The following is a 16,445-nucleotide window of genomic DNA, read 5'->3' as shown; positions in this document are numbered from 1 at the left end:
GTTGGAATTTTTAAGATAACTCTAGTTGCGATAAGCGCCTCTTGCGGCAAATTTTATAGCCACATATGCCGCCTGCCACATAGCTGCGTCGGTTCTGATGGGTGATGTTTAGACTTGAGGTCGAAGCATTTTTTTAATATTTTTCTGTAATTTTCCTTCGTTTGGTCCTCCGGGCACTGCACTGAAACTGACCGCATTAGCGCCGCTTATCGAATTCATGTAACGCTAATCATGCGGAAACACGCACATATGTATGTACGTACTCATGTATCATTAGGGTGGCCCAAAAATATATGCGGAAACAAAAAGTTTAAAATGTTGAGCTATCGCCCCCAAGGGGACCCATAAAAAAATTAGTATTTATTATGGTAAAGTAAACAATTGAGTAATATTATTGGAAGTCTCCTGAAGATAAACAGAGTTTTCCAATAGTAAAGTTTTGACTTTTAAGAATTCTATACCATTTCTACGAAAAAATATTTTAACCCATAAAAAATAAGTGGAAAACTTCATGGGCTTTGAGGCAGTTCTAAATATATTTTTTAGAGCTAAACATTTTCAATTTTTTTACCACCCAATGTACATGCTATGAACTGTATATACGCAGGCATACGTTCCGCCTACAAATAAATCTTCTCGGTAGAGTTTTCCTTCCAATCCAATACGGCGTTATTTTTTATATGAACGCTAATGTACTTAGGGGCTAAACTGAAAAACTTTGATTTTTCTCATAGTTATAGAGTATTTGGGACCAGCCTAAATAATAGAGAAATCTAGAATCACCTACAATTTTACGATTCCAGATGACTACATTAACTCACTAACGAGTTAGCCATTCAATGCTTGCCGAGGAGCGACCACTATTAGAAAAATACCGAATGCGCCTGTGGTCCAGGCCCTCGTTTCATTTCTGGTTTGTTCCATACTGCAAAATTTTTTTAATACTAATCTTGATTTTAGGCGTAGCCTTAGCGTTTGTCTTTGGATTTGTCATTGTCTTTGTATTATTGTTTGTGTTTGCCTTTTTATCTTTATCTTCATCTTTATCTTAATCCTTATTCTTATCCTTACCCCTATGCTTTTTCTTATCCTTATCATTAACCGTATCCTCATCCTTGTCCTTATGCTTATTTTTATGATTTTCCTTATCCTTATCCCTAACCTTATGCTTATTCGTATCATTATCCTTATCCGTATCCGTATCCTTTTCCTTAATCTTATCTTTATCCTTATGCTTTTCCTTATCCTTATCCTTATCCTTATCCTTATACTTATCCTTATCCTAATCCTTCTCTTTATCCTTATCCTTTTCCTTACCCTTATTCTTACCCTTATTCTTACCCTTATTCTTACCCTTATCCTTATTCTTATCCTTGTCCTTACTCCTTATCCTGCTCTTTAACCTTTTCTTTATCCCTGTCCTTATATTTATCGTTATCCTTGTCCTTACGTTTATCCTGATCCTAATCCTGATCTTTGTCCTATTCTCATTCTTATCCTTGGCCTTATGTTTATCTCTCTCTCTCGCGATTTCTTTTCGTTCCCCTCTCCATGTTGTTAAACGTTCAACGGAACCGTTTCCTTTGTGTTCACACATTCACCATATTCGCTCTTCTCCGGAGCGTCAAACGTTTAACATAAACGTTGTCGAAGTAGCCTAAGAAGTATCACTTCAAAAACTTGTAGGGATGGAGCCTCGGTCCTATAGAGGGGAAATATCAGCCTCAGAGAGTCAAGTCGCTGTGCAGTTTTTCCACAGTAATTGCTTTTAAAAGCTTGTAGGACCAAAGAAAAGTTCAGATTACATCCTTAAAATCAAAGAAAGATTATCAGCTTCTTCTCATTATAAGAACTTTATGAGCGGAGATGGGGTTAGTACCTCTTACATGGTAATAAACAATCTGCTTATGAACTTGCAGAGAACAGATTGTCAAGCCATAGAGCAAAGTGGCCCAAAGGCGGTCAGTTTTCTCTTCACGAATAAAAAAATAAAGTCCCAACTCTAGCTTCTGGCAAAGACTCCACAAAGATTAGTCCAGCACCCTAAACTCAAGATAGTTGTGAGAATCATCAGTACTCATTGCCAAATGGGAATGCATACCAGAAAAATTGGCTTTCCAGTAAACGAGTGTTGTCGAAGCGATTTCTTCGCACTTTCACTCAAACCAAAGTGGCATTTTCTTCATCAACACTTACAACTCGTGAGAATTCTGGACTTTTAAGCGCTCTATAAATCAAGCTAATTTAGGCTAAGTATGCTTGCATCAGGATCTGGAGGAAGGCAGCCACTACAGTCAAAAGCAACCGAACCAAACTCAGAATTATCTAGTACGATGAAGAGTACCATGTCGCAGCTGCAAAGAAAAACGTAGCATACTCAACAGAGATCAATGTCGTTGCGGTGTATTAGAAAATGCGATACACCGCAACGACATTTATTTACTGTACGGCAAACAAGACAAAAAATGCGATGCGGTGGGCACAATGACAGTTATTTTTAAGTACCCATCCGGAAAAGGAAGAGATAAGAGAGATTTGTATACATACATACAAAGAAAGGCAAAAAGTTATGACCCCGAAGAGAGCGTAGAACAAAAACTCTACCATAAAGCAAGGCAGCAATTAACTGGTTTCCGCACTGGTATGGAGCACTTCTAAACTCCAAGGATATTTGGCACGAAGCCCTCCCGACGAAACCAAAACGAGGTGAGAACAACAATAATGCCGACGACGAACAAATACAGTCTTCCTTTGGCTGCCTTGTTAAAAGTTGGTAGCGATGAGGGAGTTGATCGAATGAACCAGCTTTTAAAGGCAATTCGGTCTGATGGATACATGCTCGATGAATCGAATCTCATTGCCAAATCCATGAGAACGGAGATCCTGCATATACTACTTTTTGTCAAATGTAACTGGGTTTTTTGCTTTATTACTCAATTGCTAAGTTTAAAAGTTGGTCTTATTGCTCAACGAGAAATGACGATAAAGTTTTATGGAGGAAGCACGTAGACTATGCTGTCTGTGGGAACTGTGGTCAGAAGCTACGCCTACTCATTCTCTGCAGCACCTAAAGCTGTTGAATTTCATTGGAGTTTAGGGCTAGAGGAGGTTCTTTGATGATTTTTAAGGTCATACATATACGTATGCATATCTAAATATAATTTGTGTGATTTGGATTTTCTTACCATTTGGCTGTGATAAACAGGTTCCGGAAACGGTTAGCAGTAAACTCTTTCACGGGAAAAGTTTCACACGTGAACCCTTTGATTTTTAAAGCATTGGCTGCTATTACATGATGTAGACAACTTTTTTGTCTGATGCGGCTTGAACAATGTAAAGCGAGTTCTTAGTTGTAAAAAATTACAACCAGCGATACGAGCTTCCGTATCGTAGAGCTTGTTCTGGAACTCTCCGAAACTTTCAGGAAGTTAATTTTCGACACTTTACCGAGTGTGTATTCAATTACATTATATTCTCTCTGCTCTATAAGCATCATGAAGAGGCGCATTCCCTTAACTGTGATGAGTCATGTTCTGTAAGTCAGCTACCTTTTATAAACAACCTATAGATGTGATATTTCAAACTTCTTTAACTCCACGTGACAAAAGGAGAATCACGATGGCAAATTGGGGAACGTGTGGGCCTTTGGTTATCGTCACAATGGGCCATTAGAGAATAATGTTTATAAAAAAGCTTACTTTTAAACTTACCTTTTTCCAGGTTTAACCAGCGATTCAAGTTTTAACAATTTAAAATAAAAGTACGCCCTGGTGTTTCTCTATTTCAATGCCGTATTTATTTGAAATAAAAGATAATAATAATTTTCATTTCACATTAATAATTCCATTTTTCTTCGAATATTAAGGCTGAATAATTAAAAGTGTGGATAAAAAAAACAACGGACATAAGAATTCTAAAAACTAATTAAATATATTTAAGTATGTATGTAATATGAGGCAGCATTTGGGGTTACTCCCAATCTACAACTATTTCAATCAGTAGTCTTCGATTGGCTCAGATTTGACAGTTACTGCAGTAAAATCATCCGAGTCTATAACACCAGCCATCTCTAAGGAAGTAGCCTCGCCATTGCTCCCTTTCTCCCCATTAGCGCAATTACGTTTTTCCGATGAATTTGATGAGTCCTCAAGCAAACGTTTTACACCCGCACTCAATTGAGCAGAATGTGTGGAGGGAGGTGAAGGAGCGTTGAAGTTAGAAGAGTTGTTATTCAACGAAATGGTGGATTGACAAATCCCCATATTGGTTTTGTGGTAGATAATTTGTTTGGGTCTTGGCCTAGCATCAGCCGAGCCAATAGCTGCGCCATCATTTCGTGCGAACTTATTAAAACCCATTGTTAGCGGCATAGTTCTAGCTGACGTGCTACCATCCGAAGCAGAGACGCTGAGCACCGGCATAGTTCTGGAAGAAGTTGTTTTGGTCACTATCGTACTTCCTTGAGTGGTTGTTGGGGTCATTGTGCTGCGCATAGCCGCGGGTAACTTGAAAATATCTTTTACATTGAAGCTTAGTGGAGAGTCACGCGCTGCAGCGGTAGTATTTTGGGTTGTCGACGAGACGGGTTTGGTAATGGCAGTTGTGGTCAAATAGTTAGAGGCTGTGTGACGTTCCACCGTAACATTGGGTAGCGCGCCGCAAACCGAGTAACGACGCACAATAGGACGTGCACCACTTACACCAACAGCGCGATTAGCGATACCCGATGCTGTCAATGAGTTCGCTGTAGATGTAGAACTCCCGATGGTAACAGTAGTCCATCCGATAGTGCTGACTGGTGTCACAAATTGTCGCATATTTTGTGTGTTTATTGAGGACGCGCTGACGGTGGTCGATGTGGCTGCAGTGCTTACTACTTTGATGCTTTGATGACCAATATTCGCTGTAGCATTACTTAAGCGCGGTACTACGAAAGTGCCGACACCGCTGGAGGTGACCGCATTCTCCAAGCTTCCATTGGATAGCGAACTCTTCGGGAATATGCGTAAAATACGACGGCGCAAGCCTTCCGCTACGGGAGGTGGTGATGTCTTAACTGAGGTAGGGGCAGAAAGTTCATAGGTGGGTTGACCCAACTCATTTACTTTGACCAACTTGCGGATGATTCGACGCTGCACGAGCATTGGAGATGATGCTGCAGTTGAAGTTGTGACTGGAGTAGAAGCTGCAGTCGGCGCAAGCGTGTTGGCCATAGATGTAGAAAGCGTGAAGCTGGGCGAACTTGAATTAATGCTCACTTGCCTCGATTGTACTGGTAACCTGAGGCCCACCGGCGTTGTGATGCTCTGCACTGACGCGTTAATTGCAGATACAGAGCGTAATGTTAGCGGTGGTGGCGGCACAGAAACTGCCACCGACACGGATGGTGAAATGGTGGGCCGTTTTTCACTAACTAACTCTGTCACGCTATCGGTGGGGCTGTTTGTGCTCAAATCGAGCTCTGACGTCTGCTTGGCCGCCTGCACAATTGCGACTAGTTCACGTACTAGGCGGAGCTCTTCGCTACCCACTGTTTTTAGTAGTTGTGCTGGTATGATAGCTGGTGGCGCTGCAGCTGCATTCGGCTTACTGGCGTCGGCGGGGAAATTCGCGCCGCTGTCAAACACTTCCATCAATGATTCGAAGATCTTCTTCTTGAAATGCAACTTTTGCCGTGCATTCATGTCATTTAAATAGGGTTTCAGTGTGGTGAGAAAGTCCTCATCTGTTGAAGTCGGTTGTAGATTGCATTGTACGCTTTGGTGCATGCGAGCGAGCGATGTCTCAGCCACTTGAGACTCAAATGTAATGGCGCGTATGGGCGGTATACCGATTGATTGATTTGTTAACGGTGGCGGCACCGAAGCAGCCGCTGTAGGCAATGGTTGTTTTGTACTGACAAGTTTTGTGATAGGCGAAGGTTCCACTTCCATCTCAGTTGCCTCAGCTTGATAAGCGCGCAAGTCTGATATGTTTTTTGATAACATTTCTTTAGGATTTGTTCCTTTATTGGGCGTCCTAATCGATTCTGCTAGCTCCAGAGTTGCCTTGGCTATTGATCTCAAACGCTCTGTGCTGTGCCTTATACGTTTCAAATCCGGTTCTCTTTGACGCAGCCGCAGCTGATTAATCATCGACTTATCCAAGCCACGCTTACAAGCGCGTTTAAAGCGAAAACGTGAATCATTCTGCTGTGCCGTTGGGGATTCTTCAGTTTCATCAGCCTCGTCGGCTTCCCCAACTTTGCTATCCTCCTTACTCTCATCTTTGGATTCCACTGCTTCGTCATTATCGTCATGAGTGGCAACTTCTTCGTTAGTTTGCGCCGCATCTTCAATCTTTCTATTACCATTATTTTTTCTTATAACAAATGTGCCTGAATCGCTGTCCTTTGGACTAATGTAGAATGTGTCAACTTTCTTTGCCGCTTGGGACTTCTTATTTGGCTTAGTTTCAAATGTCTTCTGTTCCTTTTCCTCTTCAGTGTCTGTTTTCTCTTCAACTTTAGCTTTAGACGCCTGAGATCTTCTATTTGATCTCGGTTCATCTACTTTGTACTCTTCGACTTTCAATTCTTCTCTTTCTTTGTACAAAGTTTTACGTCTTGAAGGTAACGATTTTTTGTTTGACTTAGTATCCTTTTCCGCTGGGGTTTCTTCATTCTTCTCCCCAATTACCTCATCTACACCACTCCTATCAGAGTTCTTTTTTCCTTCGTTTTTCTTTGTATGCTCCTCCGACTTAATCTTCTTGTCATGTTCGTCGATTTTTCTCTCCTCAATAAACTCGTCTGCTTTTAGATTTTCATCTGCTTTAGTCTTAATGTCGCTCATAGTGGACGATCGTCTTCTTTTCACGCTTTCCGTTTCATCATCGCTTTCGCGAACTTGTTCCGCTTCCGGACCACCGTTTATATGTGGCATAAAGAATTCTAATACATCGTGTAGATAATATTTTTGTGTTCGATGTGCTTTGCGGTTTCTTGGCGTTCCGCCAAGCGATCTCTTAAAAGATCTGCGTATAACGCGCCATCTTTGTTTGCAAGAGGTTGCTGAAAAGAGAGTTGAGGAAAAAAGCATATGTTTTCAAGAAAAAAATTTTAATTAAATAAACCAGTTTTAAAATAGCACCTAATGCATGATAATATCAAGGTAAACGTTTTTATTTATATGTAAGTTAACTATGCAATAATTGGAATAAATAGTTTCTGCTTAAAAAAACTGGGTGCAATACTAATTAAAAATTAAATAAAACCTCTACAGTTCCCTTCGTTTGAAAGCAAAAAAAAAATAAATGTTTTCGATCTCGGAGTTATATTTTAATCATTTGAGTTAACAAACTAAAGCGTACGCCTAAACAGGTCCTTAGTACACGCACTCTAACTTAAAAGCAATAGGCCGGATAGCGGGGGCCCTGCCATGTCTACTGCAGCTGCCATAAAAAAGAACGCGAATTCGGTGCTGGATTTGTGTTGGGAAACAGATAGCATGGCTAAAGTACGGCTACAATTCGCACCGACGGGGAGTCCAGCACATACGAGCGTTGCACGCGATACCGAATTCCAGTGTGCCCATGGAAGATATCGCACCATCGGAAAATGGACGAAAGCCCGAACTACCCCGAAACATGGTAGTCTATAACAATAGGTTCACCAATAGAAGATTCATCAAGCTACATGGCTACCCCTTACGAGAAGCCAAATCGGTTGTGTTCTGATAGACGGAAGACACGCTTCCAGTGATTATGTGTGTATAAGGTTTAAAATTTTTATTTGTATGGTTTTCGTTAAAGCATGAACAATATTTTTTATAAAAAAATAACAAAAAAATGTTTACTTGAGAGACATTGTAAATATTTAAGAAAAATCACAATGTACTCAGTTTCGCACGGCAGTGTTTATATGAACATACATACATATATACAGTGGTCGAAAAATAAATAGGCCCACCACATTTCAACGAGTGTTTGCTAATCTTCTCTGGCATATTTAATACTTATAATTTTTTTTATGAGAAGTATAGCTCACTATCTAATGGTGATTTCTTTTCTACCAAAAAATGTTTGCCTTTTGATTGCCCCTTTCTCTATTCGTGTCCGATTCTAAAATAAAGGCAAACGGTGAGAAAAATTTTGTGTTCGTTTCTTAAAATGTCACACTCTTTTAAGGCAAAAAAGGCACATTCTCTGCCGTTTGAAGCTTTGTCAGAGGAAATGATTGCCCTGAAACTCAGACGGTTGCTTAAAACGATAATATTATGAAATGCGTGAGCAGGACAAGGGCAAAAAGGCAAAACATGCCCTTTTAAAGGGTTGAGTGTAACATCAAACACATTTTGCACCGTGCAAGGGCAACATTTTTTGGTAGAAACGAAATTACAATAACAAAACCCATATAAATTCATATTTAAAACTTCGTGAAAAATTATAAAAATTCTGCAAAGTTGCATCTAAATTTCAAACTTTCTTATCATAATTTTTTCGAGTCTATAGTTTTTTAGCCTTTCAAATTCTAGTTTTAGAGGAATAAGCATAATTTACATTAGAGTAGATAAAACAGAGACATTTATTCCTTTGTTTTAGTTGCGGTGGTCGTTTTTTTTATAAAAACGCAGATGCTTAAAATTTTTTTTATTTTCATGACATATTTATGTGCAGCTACAAATTTTGTTTTTACATCATTCTGGCATTATGGAAATTATTCCCTAAATTACATGTCCGAATTGGACAGTTAAAACGCGCCCGGCTCCCGAAAACATGCTGTCGGCAAGAAAATGCTATAAATAAATCGTTGATACTGAACGTTTTACGCATTACATTGAGTTGAAACTCGGCACCAGGCTGTCTCTGGGGTCGCTGATTAAGAATCTGATGGCATATTTTTTTTTTATTATGCCATTCGCTCGAAACTTGGCATTTAGTATCATTTGTGTAACAACATCTAGAGTCTAGATTCCAGACGCACATCACAAATTGTTGGGCATTTGACTTTTTTTTACATTTTATGTAGAACTCTAAAATTTTAAATTTTCGTTCAGCTCTTTTAACATTTTAGAAAACAGAATAAAGCAACAAAATACAACTTCACTCTAAATTATCTCTTTTGTCTTTTTTTCTGTTTTATTGCCATGTTTCTGCCTCTTTCTAGAGGGTATTTATTTATTTTTTATTATTTTTGTATAAGGACACGCGAGGTAATGAGCTGTAAAATCGCTGACCGAAAATGTCATAGGCTTAGGTGGGCTTACCAATTTGAGTTATGAATTATTAGAAAAAGCACAGGATGAAGAACGAATTTTGGTTAGATTTTCGCTGAAAATACAATTCTCGTTATATTTTCGTTGACAGTAGCACTTCTGGAAGCTCTTCTTGGGTGACGAAAGCAGAAGCGCTTCAATTTGTGCAATTCCACACAAAAAAGAAAGGAGAAAAGAATGACTTTCAGAAAGGCCTTTTGGAACAGATTTTAGCTCCTGAAATTACCTACTGGGTAGTATGGGCAACCCCTGAGTCATGTACCTGTTTAGGAAATTGCATATTTTTGGCATTTGCTGAAAATAAAAACTAACACTTTAACCAAATAAACCAAAAAGAAGAAGGCAAACTCACCAGATATTGTTCAATATGTTAGAATAAACGTTTCGTTACCGATTTTCGATTACTATTAACAGAAAGCTTAACCTTCTCGGAAGTGAAACTTCTTTAGCGGCGGTTGGTTGGTTGGGAGTAAATTGGTAAATTCAATGGAAATTGCACACGGAAATCATGCAAAAGGAGCAGGAACTATGAGCGTTGCATTGTGTGTGGCAAGAGCCAAGACTTTAAAGTGGTGCGATACTTTAAGGCGCCTAGTTGCGAAGTTAGAAGACTTCGTTGGGAGAACCGCTGCGGTGTTCAATTGGAAGATTGGTGCAGGCAAATATTTTTAAGCGCAAGCGTTTATACCCAGGTGCAGTTCCCATGCCCTCGAAGGTTCCTGTGCCTGAAATGCCTGAAGCACACGAAAGTTCAGAACTGAGTAAGTCTGCAAGAAATAAATATTTTCTTAAAATATCATGCCCACATAGCCACGTCAGGACCTAGATTTACACTGATATACATGCATACGCATGAGAAGAAAACATTAAGTCATTTGTTTATAAGTGCCAGATGTTTTTTAGAATTAAATATTTATATAAGAAACTAAACTCGCAAAAACATTGGGCGAATGAAAACAAAAAAATGTTTAAAGCAGTTTCATAAAACATTTATTTCCATATCCATTTATGTCCATATGTATATGTGCATATAAGATGAGAATGCAGTTAAAATTTTTTGAAGGTAATATTGAAGTAATTCTTAAAATTAGTATACATACATATGTATGTAATTATGCTGATGCGTTCCCGTGGTGAAATTATAAACAGCTGAAATAATAAAACAGCTTTCTCGCTTTAATTTCCTGAAATTCGGTTATCTTATACAAATTTTTATAGGCAAATTTTCAAATAAGAGAGTGTCAAATCTTTCGTCTCGCTCTTATTATACTACACCTGGTATAATTTCACCATGATGCGTTTTATCTGATGCTAACTTGTAGCAAACATAGCCCTCGCAGCTCAAAGGGTTAATTTGTTTGTTTGTTTGTTTACAGGTTTTTGACATTATAACTAGCTACAAGAGAGTTCGAGCTAGCTGTCACTTCTACCTTATTAAATATGCCTTGGTGGAAATATCGTTTTACAGGCGCTAACGAGCGGCTGAACGTATCTATTCATTATTTCGCACAGCCCATCGAAGGCGTGTGATATCAGAAAAATTTTGGAAGAATTTGAGATAATCGGGGAAAGAACTCGGCTTAATAAAGACTTCTAAACTTCTTTATATTCACTTAAGTTTTATTTCTAACAAACAAAACCACGATGGTTTTGAGGAAGCATACCCACTCGAAATTTTTACCAAAAATAGCAAGTTGCAAACATACATAACTTTATTGCTGGTTAACATAAACCGATTCTTCTTAATTCCGATTTCCTCTTATAGTTCTAGGTATCTACTCAAAAACTTTATATTGTTAAACAGTAGGCGAATTATTCTTTCGCTCACATTTATATTTGATATAATAAGCGGTTCGATTGATTCTCCTTATCTAGTTGAGCGTGCCCTGCAAACCATTTTTTCAGAGTATTCTGCATTTTAAAGAAATTTTAAAGAATTCGTTAAGATTTAATTCGATTTTTTGCCGAATTTTCTAAAATGCAATAAATTACGCACACTTCCATTCTTTTACGAAATTTCGGAAGAAAATCTGTGAAGCAACGAAAATAATGGTGCTATGTGAAGAATATCTTTCAGAACTTTTCCAGAATTTTGTTTATTTTTCGTACAGAAATTTCTTTACGAGTTCGTGTCAACCACTTCATATAATTTTCTTTGAAAATTCGTAAAAAAATCGTTACAGAAATGAGATACTCCTAACGATTTCCTTAAGATTTCGAGAACTTTGGTTTGCAGGGTATTCACTCCAATATTAGGAACCTCGAAATCATAATATTTTTTTTCTGGAACGAGTAAGAAGAACTTGTGCTTCTAACTCTCCCATTCTAATGGGTATGAAAGAATTTAACTTGCTCTCAAACCCTTGTGCGATTGACTTTTCTTTAATGAAATCTAACTTTAAGTTATTATTAAATGAAGTGTTTATGTAGGTATTTATAAGTGTCTAATAGCCTGTATGAAATCTTGCGCTTCTAGATTTTACAAAATAAATATAATATCGTTCGGAAAATAATTTTTGAAATGAAACTACTTTAGCGGCGGTTGGTTGGTTGGGAGTAAATTGGCAAATTCAAAGGAAATTGCACACGGAAATGGTGCAACGGAAATGATGCAACGGAAATGGTGCAACGGAAATTATTGGGGCTGAAACAAGTACTTCTTGAGTGTATGATATTAATTAAAAAAAAAATTGCTAATAAAAGGTTAAAGAATAAAACTTAGAACAATACCAATACAAGAATGAAAGTAAAGGTGAGTACGTACATAGATAAATAAAAGGATAAAGGCGAAGGTAAAAATAAAAACAAAAACAAGATTCGTAAAGATAAAAGCAAAAATTAAGACCAAGGTTAATTTAAACAATTTTCTTATATGTATAAGGGCAAAGGTGAAGGGGAATATGTAGGTGAAGAAAACGATAAACATAAATGTAAAAACAAAGATGAGGATGAGGATACCGATAAAAGTAAAGACGAAGATAGGGGAAGAAAGATTAAAATAAAGGTAATTGAAGAGGAAAAGATATAGAGAAAGACACAGAGACTCAATCTGGGAACTATTTTGGGATTTGAGAAATCTTCGGGATTTTTGAGACTTATCGATAAAATAATCCATATTTTTATCGGTTTTGTTATCGATATTTTTATCGATTTTGTTATCGATATTTTTATCAATTTGTTATCGATTTTGTAATCGATATTTCAAACTATTTTGTTATATTTTTTTGTTATCCATATTTATCGATTTGGTTATCGATATTTATCGATTTTGTTATCGATATTTATCGATTTGGTTATCGATACTTATCGATTTTGTTGTCGAATTTATCGATTTTGTTAGATGTTTATCGATTTTGTTATCGATATTGATCGACTTTATTATCGATATTTATCGATTTTGTTATCGATATTTATCGATTTTGTTATCGATATTTATCGATTTTGTTATCGATATTTATCGATTTTGTTATCGATATTTATCGATTTTGTTATCGATATTTGTCGATTTTGTTATCGATATTTGTCGATTTTCTAATCGATTTTGCTACGAATGGTATCGATGTTGCCATTGAAATTTTTATCGAATTTGTCATCGATTTTGTTATCGATTTTTTATCAATCTATCGGGTTTGCTATCGATATTTTGTTGGACGTTATTATCGATTTTGTTATCGATAGAGTATAAAGATAAAAATGAATATAATGGAAAAACAGGATAACATGAATGTTAATAAAACGAACGGGTGTGGAGGTAGGGATCTAGATAGAAAAAAGAGAAAAAAATAAACTTAAGCAAAAGCAAATGTGTGTATGTATACATTGGTTATGAGACAAAATAGATAAGTAACGTAAGTTTCACTTCTCTAGTGTGGCCCAGGAGCACTTACTTTTTTGATAATAAATAATTTGGAAGTGGCATGTTTAGTTATTTATGATAACCGGCCAATTAAAACACTAAAATTATGTATGTAATTAAATTTAAATTTAAATATGGACGATTTTAGGTTTTTTAAAACTTCTGCTATAATTTTCAGTGACAGTTATAGCGTCTAATATATAATAAATAGCAAAGAACAGTTATAACTTTTATAACAAAAAATAATATTTTTTATTATTTTTTACCGAGTTTTACGTCATCTTAGAAATCAATTGTGTTTGTAGTTTTTTTCTTGGAAAATAATCGTGATTTTTGTAAATCTGTGTGCTCAGAAAATAATCGTTATTAATTACTTTTTGTTTTTTTTTCTGCCTGATAATTTTTTTTAAGTTTCCTCTAAAGCAAAAGCAACACTGTTTTAACCGTAAAATTTAAAACTAACAATATTGTGACCTTTTAATCTAACGTGACTTTAATCTAACGTGCCTCCGTATATCCTAATTTTTTCAGGCAGGTATTGCAAAATTTCAAGTATATTCAAGGATCAAATTTTTAAAGAACATTTTCAATACCAAAAAATTTAATCTGTTTTAATGCTACAGAATTTTTTCTTTAATTTAATATCCTAGTGTTTTTCAAAGCTGCACTGATTTGTTAAATAATTTTTTGAAGTACCCAATCATATTTTTCAAATATCAAAATCTTTTAAAATATCCTGAGGTCAGTAAGATCTAAAAACGCAGCTTTAGTATATTTGGCCCATGGTTTCGGGAATACATATATTAATTTTTTGTGTGCAAAAATGGCTGTAACACGCTTTTATCGGAATTAGCGTGAAATAATCTAACGAATGTCAACTTCGCAGAGCCTAGTTCTTAATACATATCTCTACTTTATTTGATACTATTTTCCACAAGTGAGATGCCTACATATACCTACTAAAAAATATTTCACATAGAAAATTGCCACAGAGTGGCAACTCTGACACTACTGCACGCACCCCATATCATATCTATCTGGCAACATCATAACTCGTACTTGTTGTACACCCTCCGCCCGTGCACCGCTCACCTGTGTCCAAACAATCTCCGGCAATTTCATCCCAGGCGAAATCGTAGGCATCTCGTTTATCGTAATTCTCATCCGAGCGATCGTAAAGACACGGATGTTTTTGTACGGCGCGGCACAAGCGAACATTTGCATCATGCTTGACTGGGTTGTTCATCGCGACCAGATTGAACAAGCGGAAAATACACTAAACACCGAACCGATTTTATGTTTGCGTGAAAGTTACTAGCAACAAAACACTGTTGGCTATCACACGCGAATATAAAGCAAGCAAACTTTCCACATGCACAATTGTTATTTGCAATAAATTTCCACAAACACTTTTGTACACAAGCAGCAATGGATACAACAAATTCCACAATAGCTAAAATGTGTTTTGGTTGTGTCAAACTGACAGATAAGCGACGCTGCGATACGGCCACAGTTGCCAAATGCTGTGCCGGATTGCTTTGTTGCTTATGTATGTATGTATGTACATATGTATGTGTGTAATATAAACAAGCATGCATATATGTAAATGTTAGTGAATTTGTGGCTTTGTGCAAAGTATTTCGATAATTCTGTTCGCTTGTACGCACTGGCAAATTACTTCGATTTTAGCGCTTGCTTTTGCTTAAAAATTCCCGATTTCTGCTTCTACCTGTTCTTTGCCTTCGTTTATCATTCGCTTTGTGTTCGTCGTTTCAATTCACAACTGTTCGTTGCTTTGTATTTTATTTATCATTTCTTGTTCTAACAGCACTGCCAAGTCGGAGTTTCGGGACATGTTGCTGCTGTAGCGCTTTGAATTTGAAGCGCAACGAGTCAGTTCTGCCAGCTGGCAGTGCTTTGCGTCGCTGTGTTGGCAGATGGCGAGCGATTGTTTACAACAGTTTGATATGTACTGTAGTGATGTGGCGTTTTCAAGTGCAATGTAGCACAACGATGACGTAAAAAAACATACCTGAAGCAGAGAACTTAGATAGATAGAGAAGGTGCAAATTTTTGGAACGTAAAATTGTTTGGCTGAAAAATAAATCCATGGAATATCACCACAGCGCGATTAACATTTCAAGAAGAGTTAACAGAGAAAAATGTAAATTTCTGTTATGATAATGTTATATTTGTTGCAAGTGTCTAGCTATGTGTTGCTAGGTTGCATGTGAATGCAGAAACGTATTCATGTATATTTTTTTAATAAAATTAAATAAATTAATATAGTTAAATTATATTAAATGTACTTTTATATTAGTTAGAATTGCTGATTTGCATTTCTGCATGACCATTTGTTAAATATAATTTATTCAGTAGTTAATGTTGCTAAAAACTTAAAAAGCATCTGTTCAAGTTCGCTTCTTGTACGAGTATTATATTATGTAAATAGTAAAAATGCATGTTAGTTAAAAAAATGATAAAATTGGTTTTTTCACATACTCACTTTAAAGATGGACGCATTAACAAAAAAATGTATAAAGCAGTGTGTTTATTAACTTCAAAATTAATTTTCGAAGATATTGGCCAGGGAATGCTTTAACTCCAAAACCTAGATTTGTTATCTAATAAATAGGTGAAAGCTATGCAAATATGCAAACTCATTGGTGATTTGCTGTCGGCATTTGGGTCGCAAAAATCGTTTTTTTTTTTTTTAACGATTCTTATTGTAGTTGCTACACTATTTTCAATGCAACAAATCCCAGTTTTCTAACTGCCTTAGTTTTTTCACAAACTCACTTTAAAGATGGACGCATTAACAAAAAAATTTACAAAGCAATGCACTTGTTAACTTCAAAGTTGTTTTTGACTTTTACTGCAATACTCGTAGATATTATTTGTAAATAATAGTTCTGGAGTCAAATGCAAATCCATTTCCCAGGCATGCGCATATGGATACTTGTAGTACATACAGATGCGATCAACTAATTAGCAACGAAATTCAAAATGATATTGTTTGCAAATTATGTTTATTTATTTATTTTTAATAATTTCCTTTAAAACATAATTCAATCTATAACAGAAACCACAATAATAAAAGTTTAAAAGCTTGCACAAATTGCAAAATAATAAATCAAACTTCAAAAAATTGTTATAAAAATTTCATAATTTTTAATTAGAATATTTAGAAAATTTTCGGGTATGCAGTATTGTAGTCCATTCAATTATAGTATATGAAAGTCCAAGCTTCTAGTCGTTAAAAATTACCGTTAATTTTTTAGAATTTTATTGTGGAGGGTTGTTCGCATTTTCTTCCATATAACACATGAACAAAA

At 36.3% G+C, this 16,445-nt stretch overlaps 1 protein-coding gene across 2 annotated transcripts; it reads right to left on the bottom strand.

The window, feature by feature from the left end:
* Nucleotides 1–3,782: 3,782 nt before the first annotated feature.
* Nucleotides 3,783–14,970, bottom strand: LOC118739462 (uncharacterized protein PB18E9.04c-like). 2 transcript variants are annotated; one of them, XM_036470814.1, is made up of 2 exons: nucleotides 14,203–14,970; nucleotides 3,783–7,051 (listed from the first exon to the last, which is right to left on the bottom strand). In XM_036470814.1, the coding sequence occupies exons 1-2, from the start codon at nucleotides 14,354–14,356 to the stop codon at nucleotides 3,996–3,998; spliced, it is 3,210 nt and encodes a 1,069-aa protein (XP_036326707.1). In that variant the 5' UTR covers nucleotides 14,357–14,970; the 3' UTR covers nucleotides 3,783–3,995. The 2 variants fall into 2 exon arrangements, with proteins under 2 accessions (XP_036326707.1, XP_036326708.1); XM_036470815.1 differs by having other exon boundaries at nucleotides 14,132–14,210.
* Between the last annotated feature and the right edge of the window lie 1,475 nt (nucleotides 14,971–16,445).

Source organism: Rhagoletis pomonella, unplaced genomic scaffold, assembly GCF_013731165.1.
Source record: "Rhagoletis pomonella isolate Grant_MI unplaced genomic scaffold, Rhpom_1.0 Rhpom_scaffold_00005, whole genome shotgun sequence".
In the NCBI taxonomy this organism is placed as follows: Eukaryota; Metazoa; Arthropoda; class Insecta; order Diptera; family Tephritidae; genus Rhagoletis; species Rhagoletis pomonella.
This window is presented reverse-complemented; position numbering and strand designations above follow the sequence as displayed.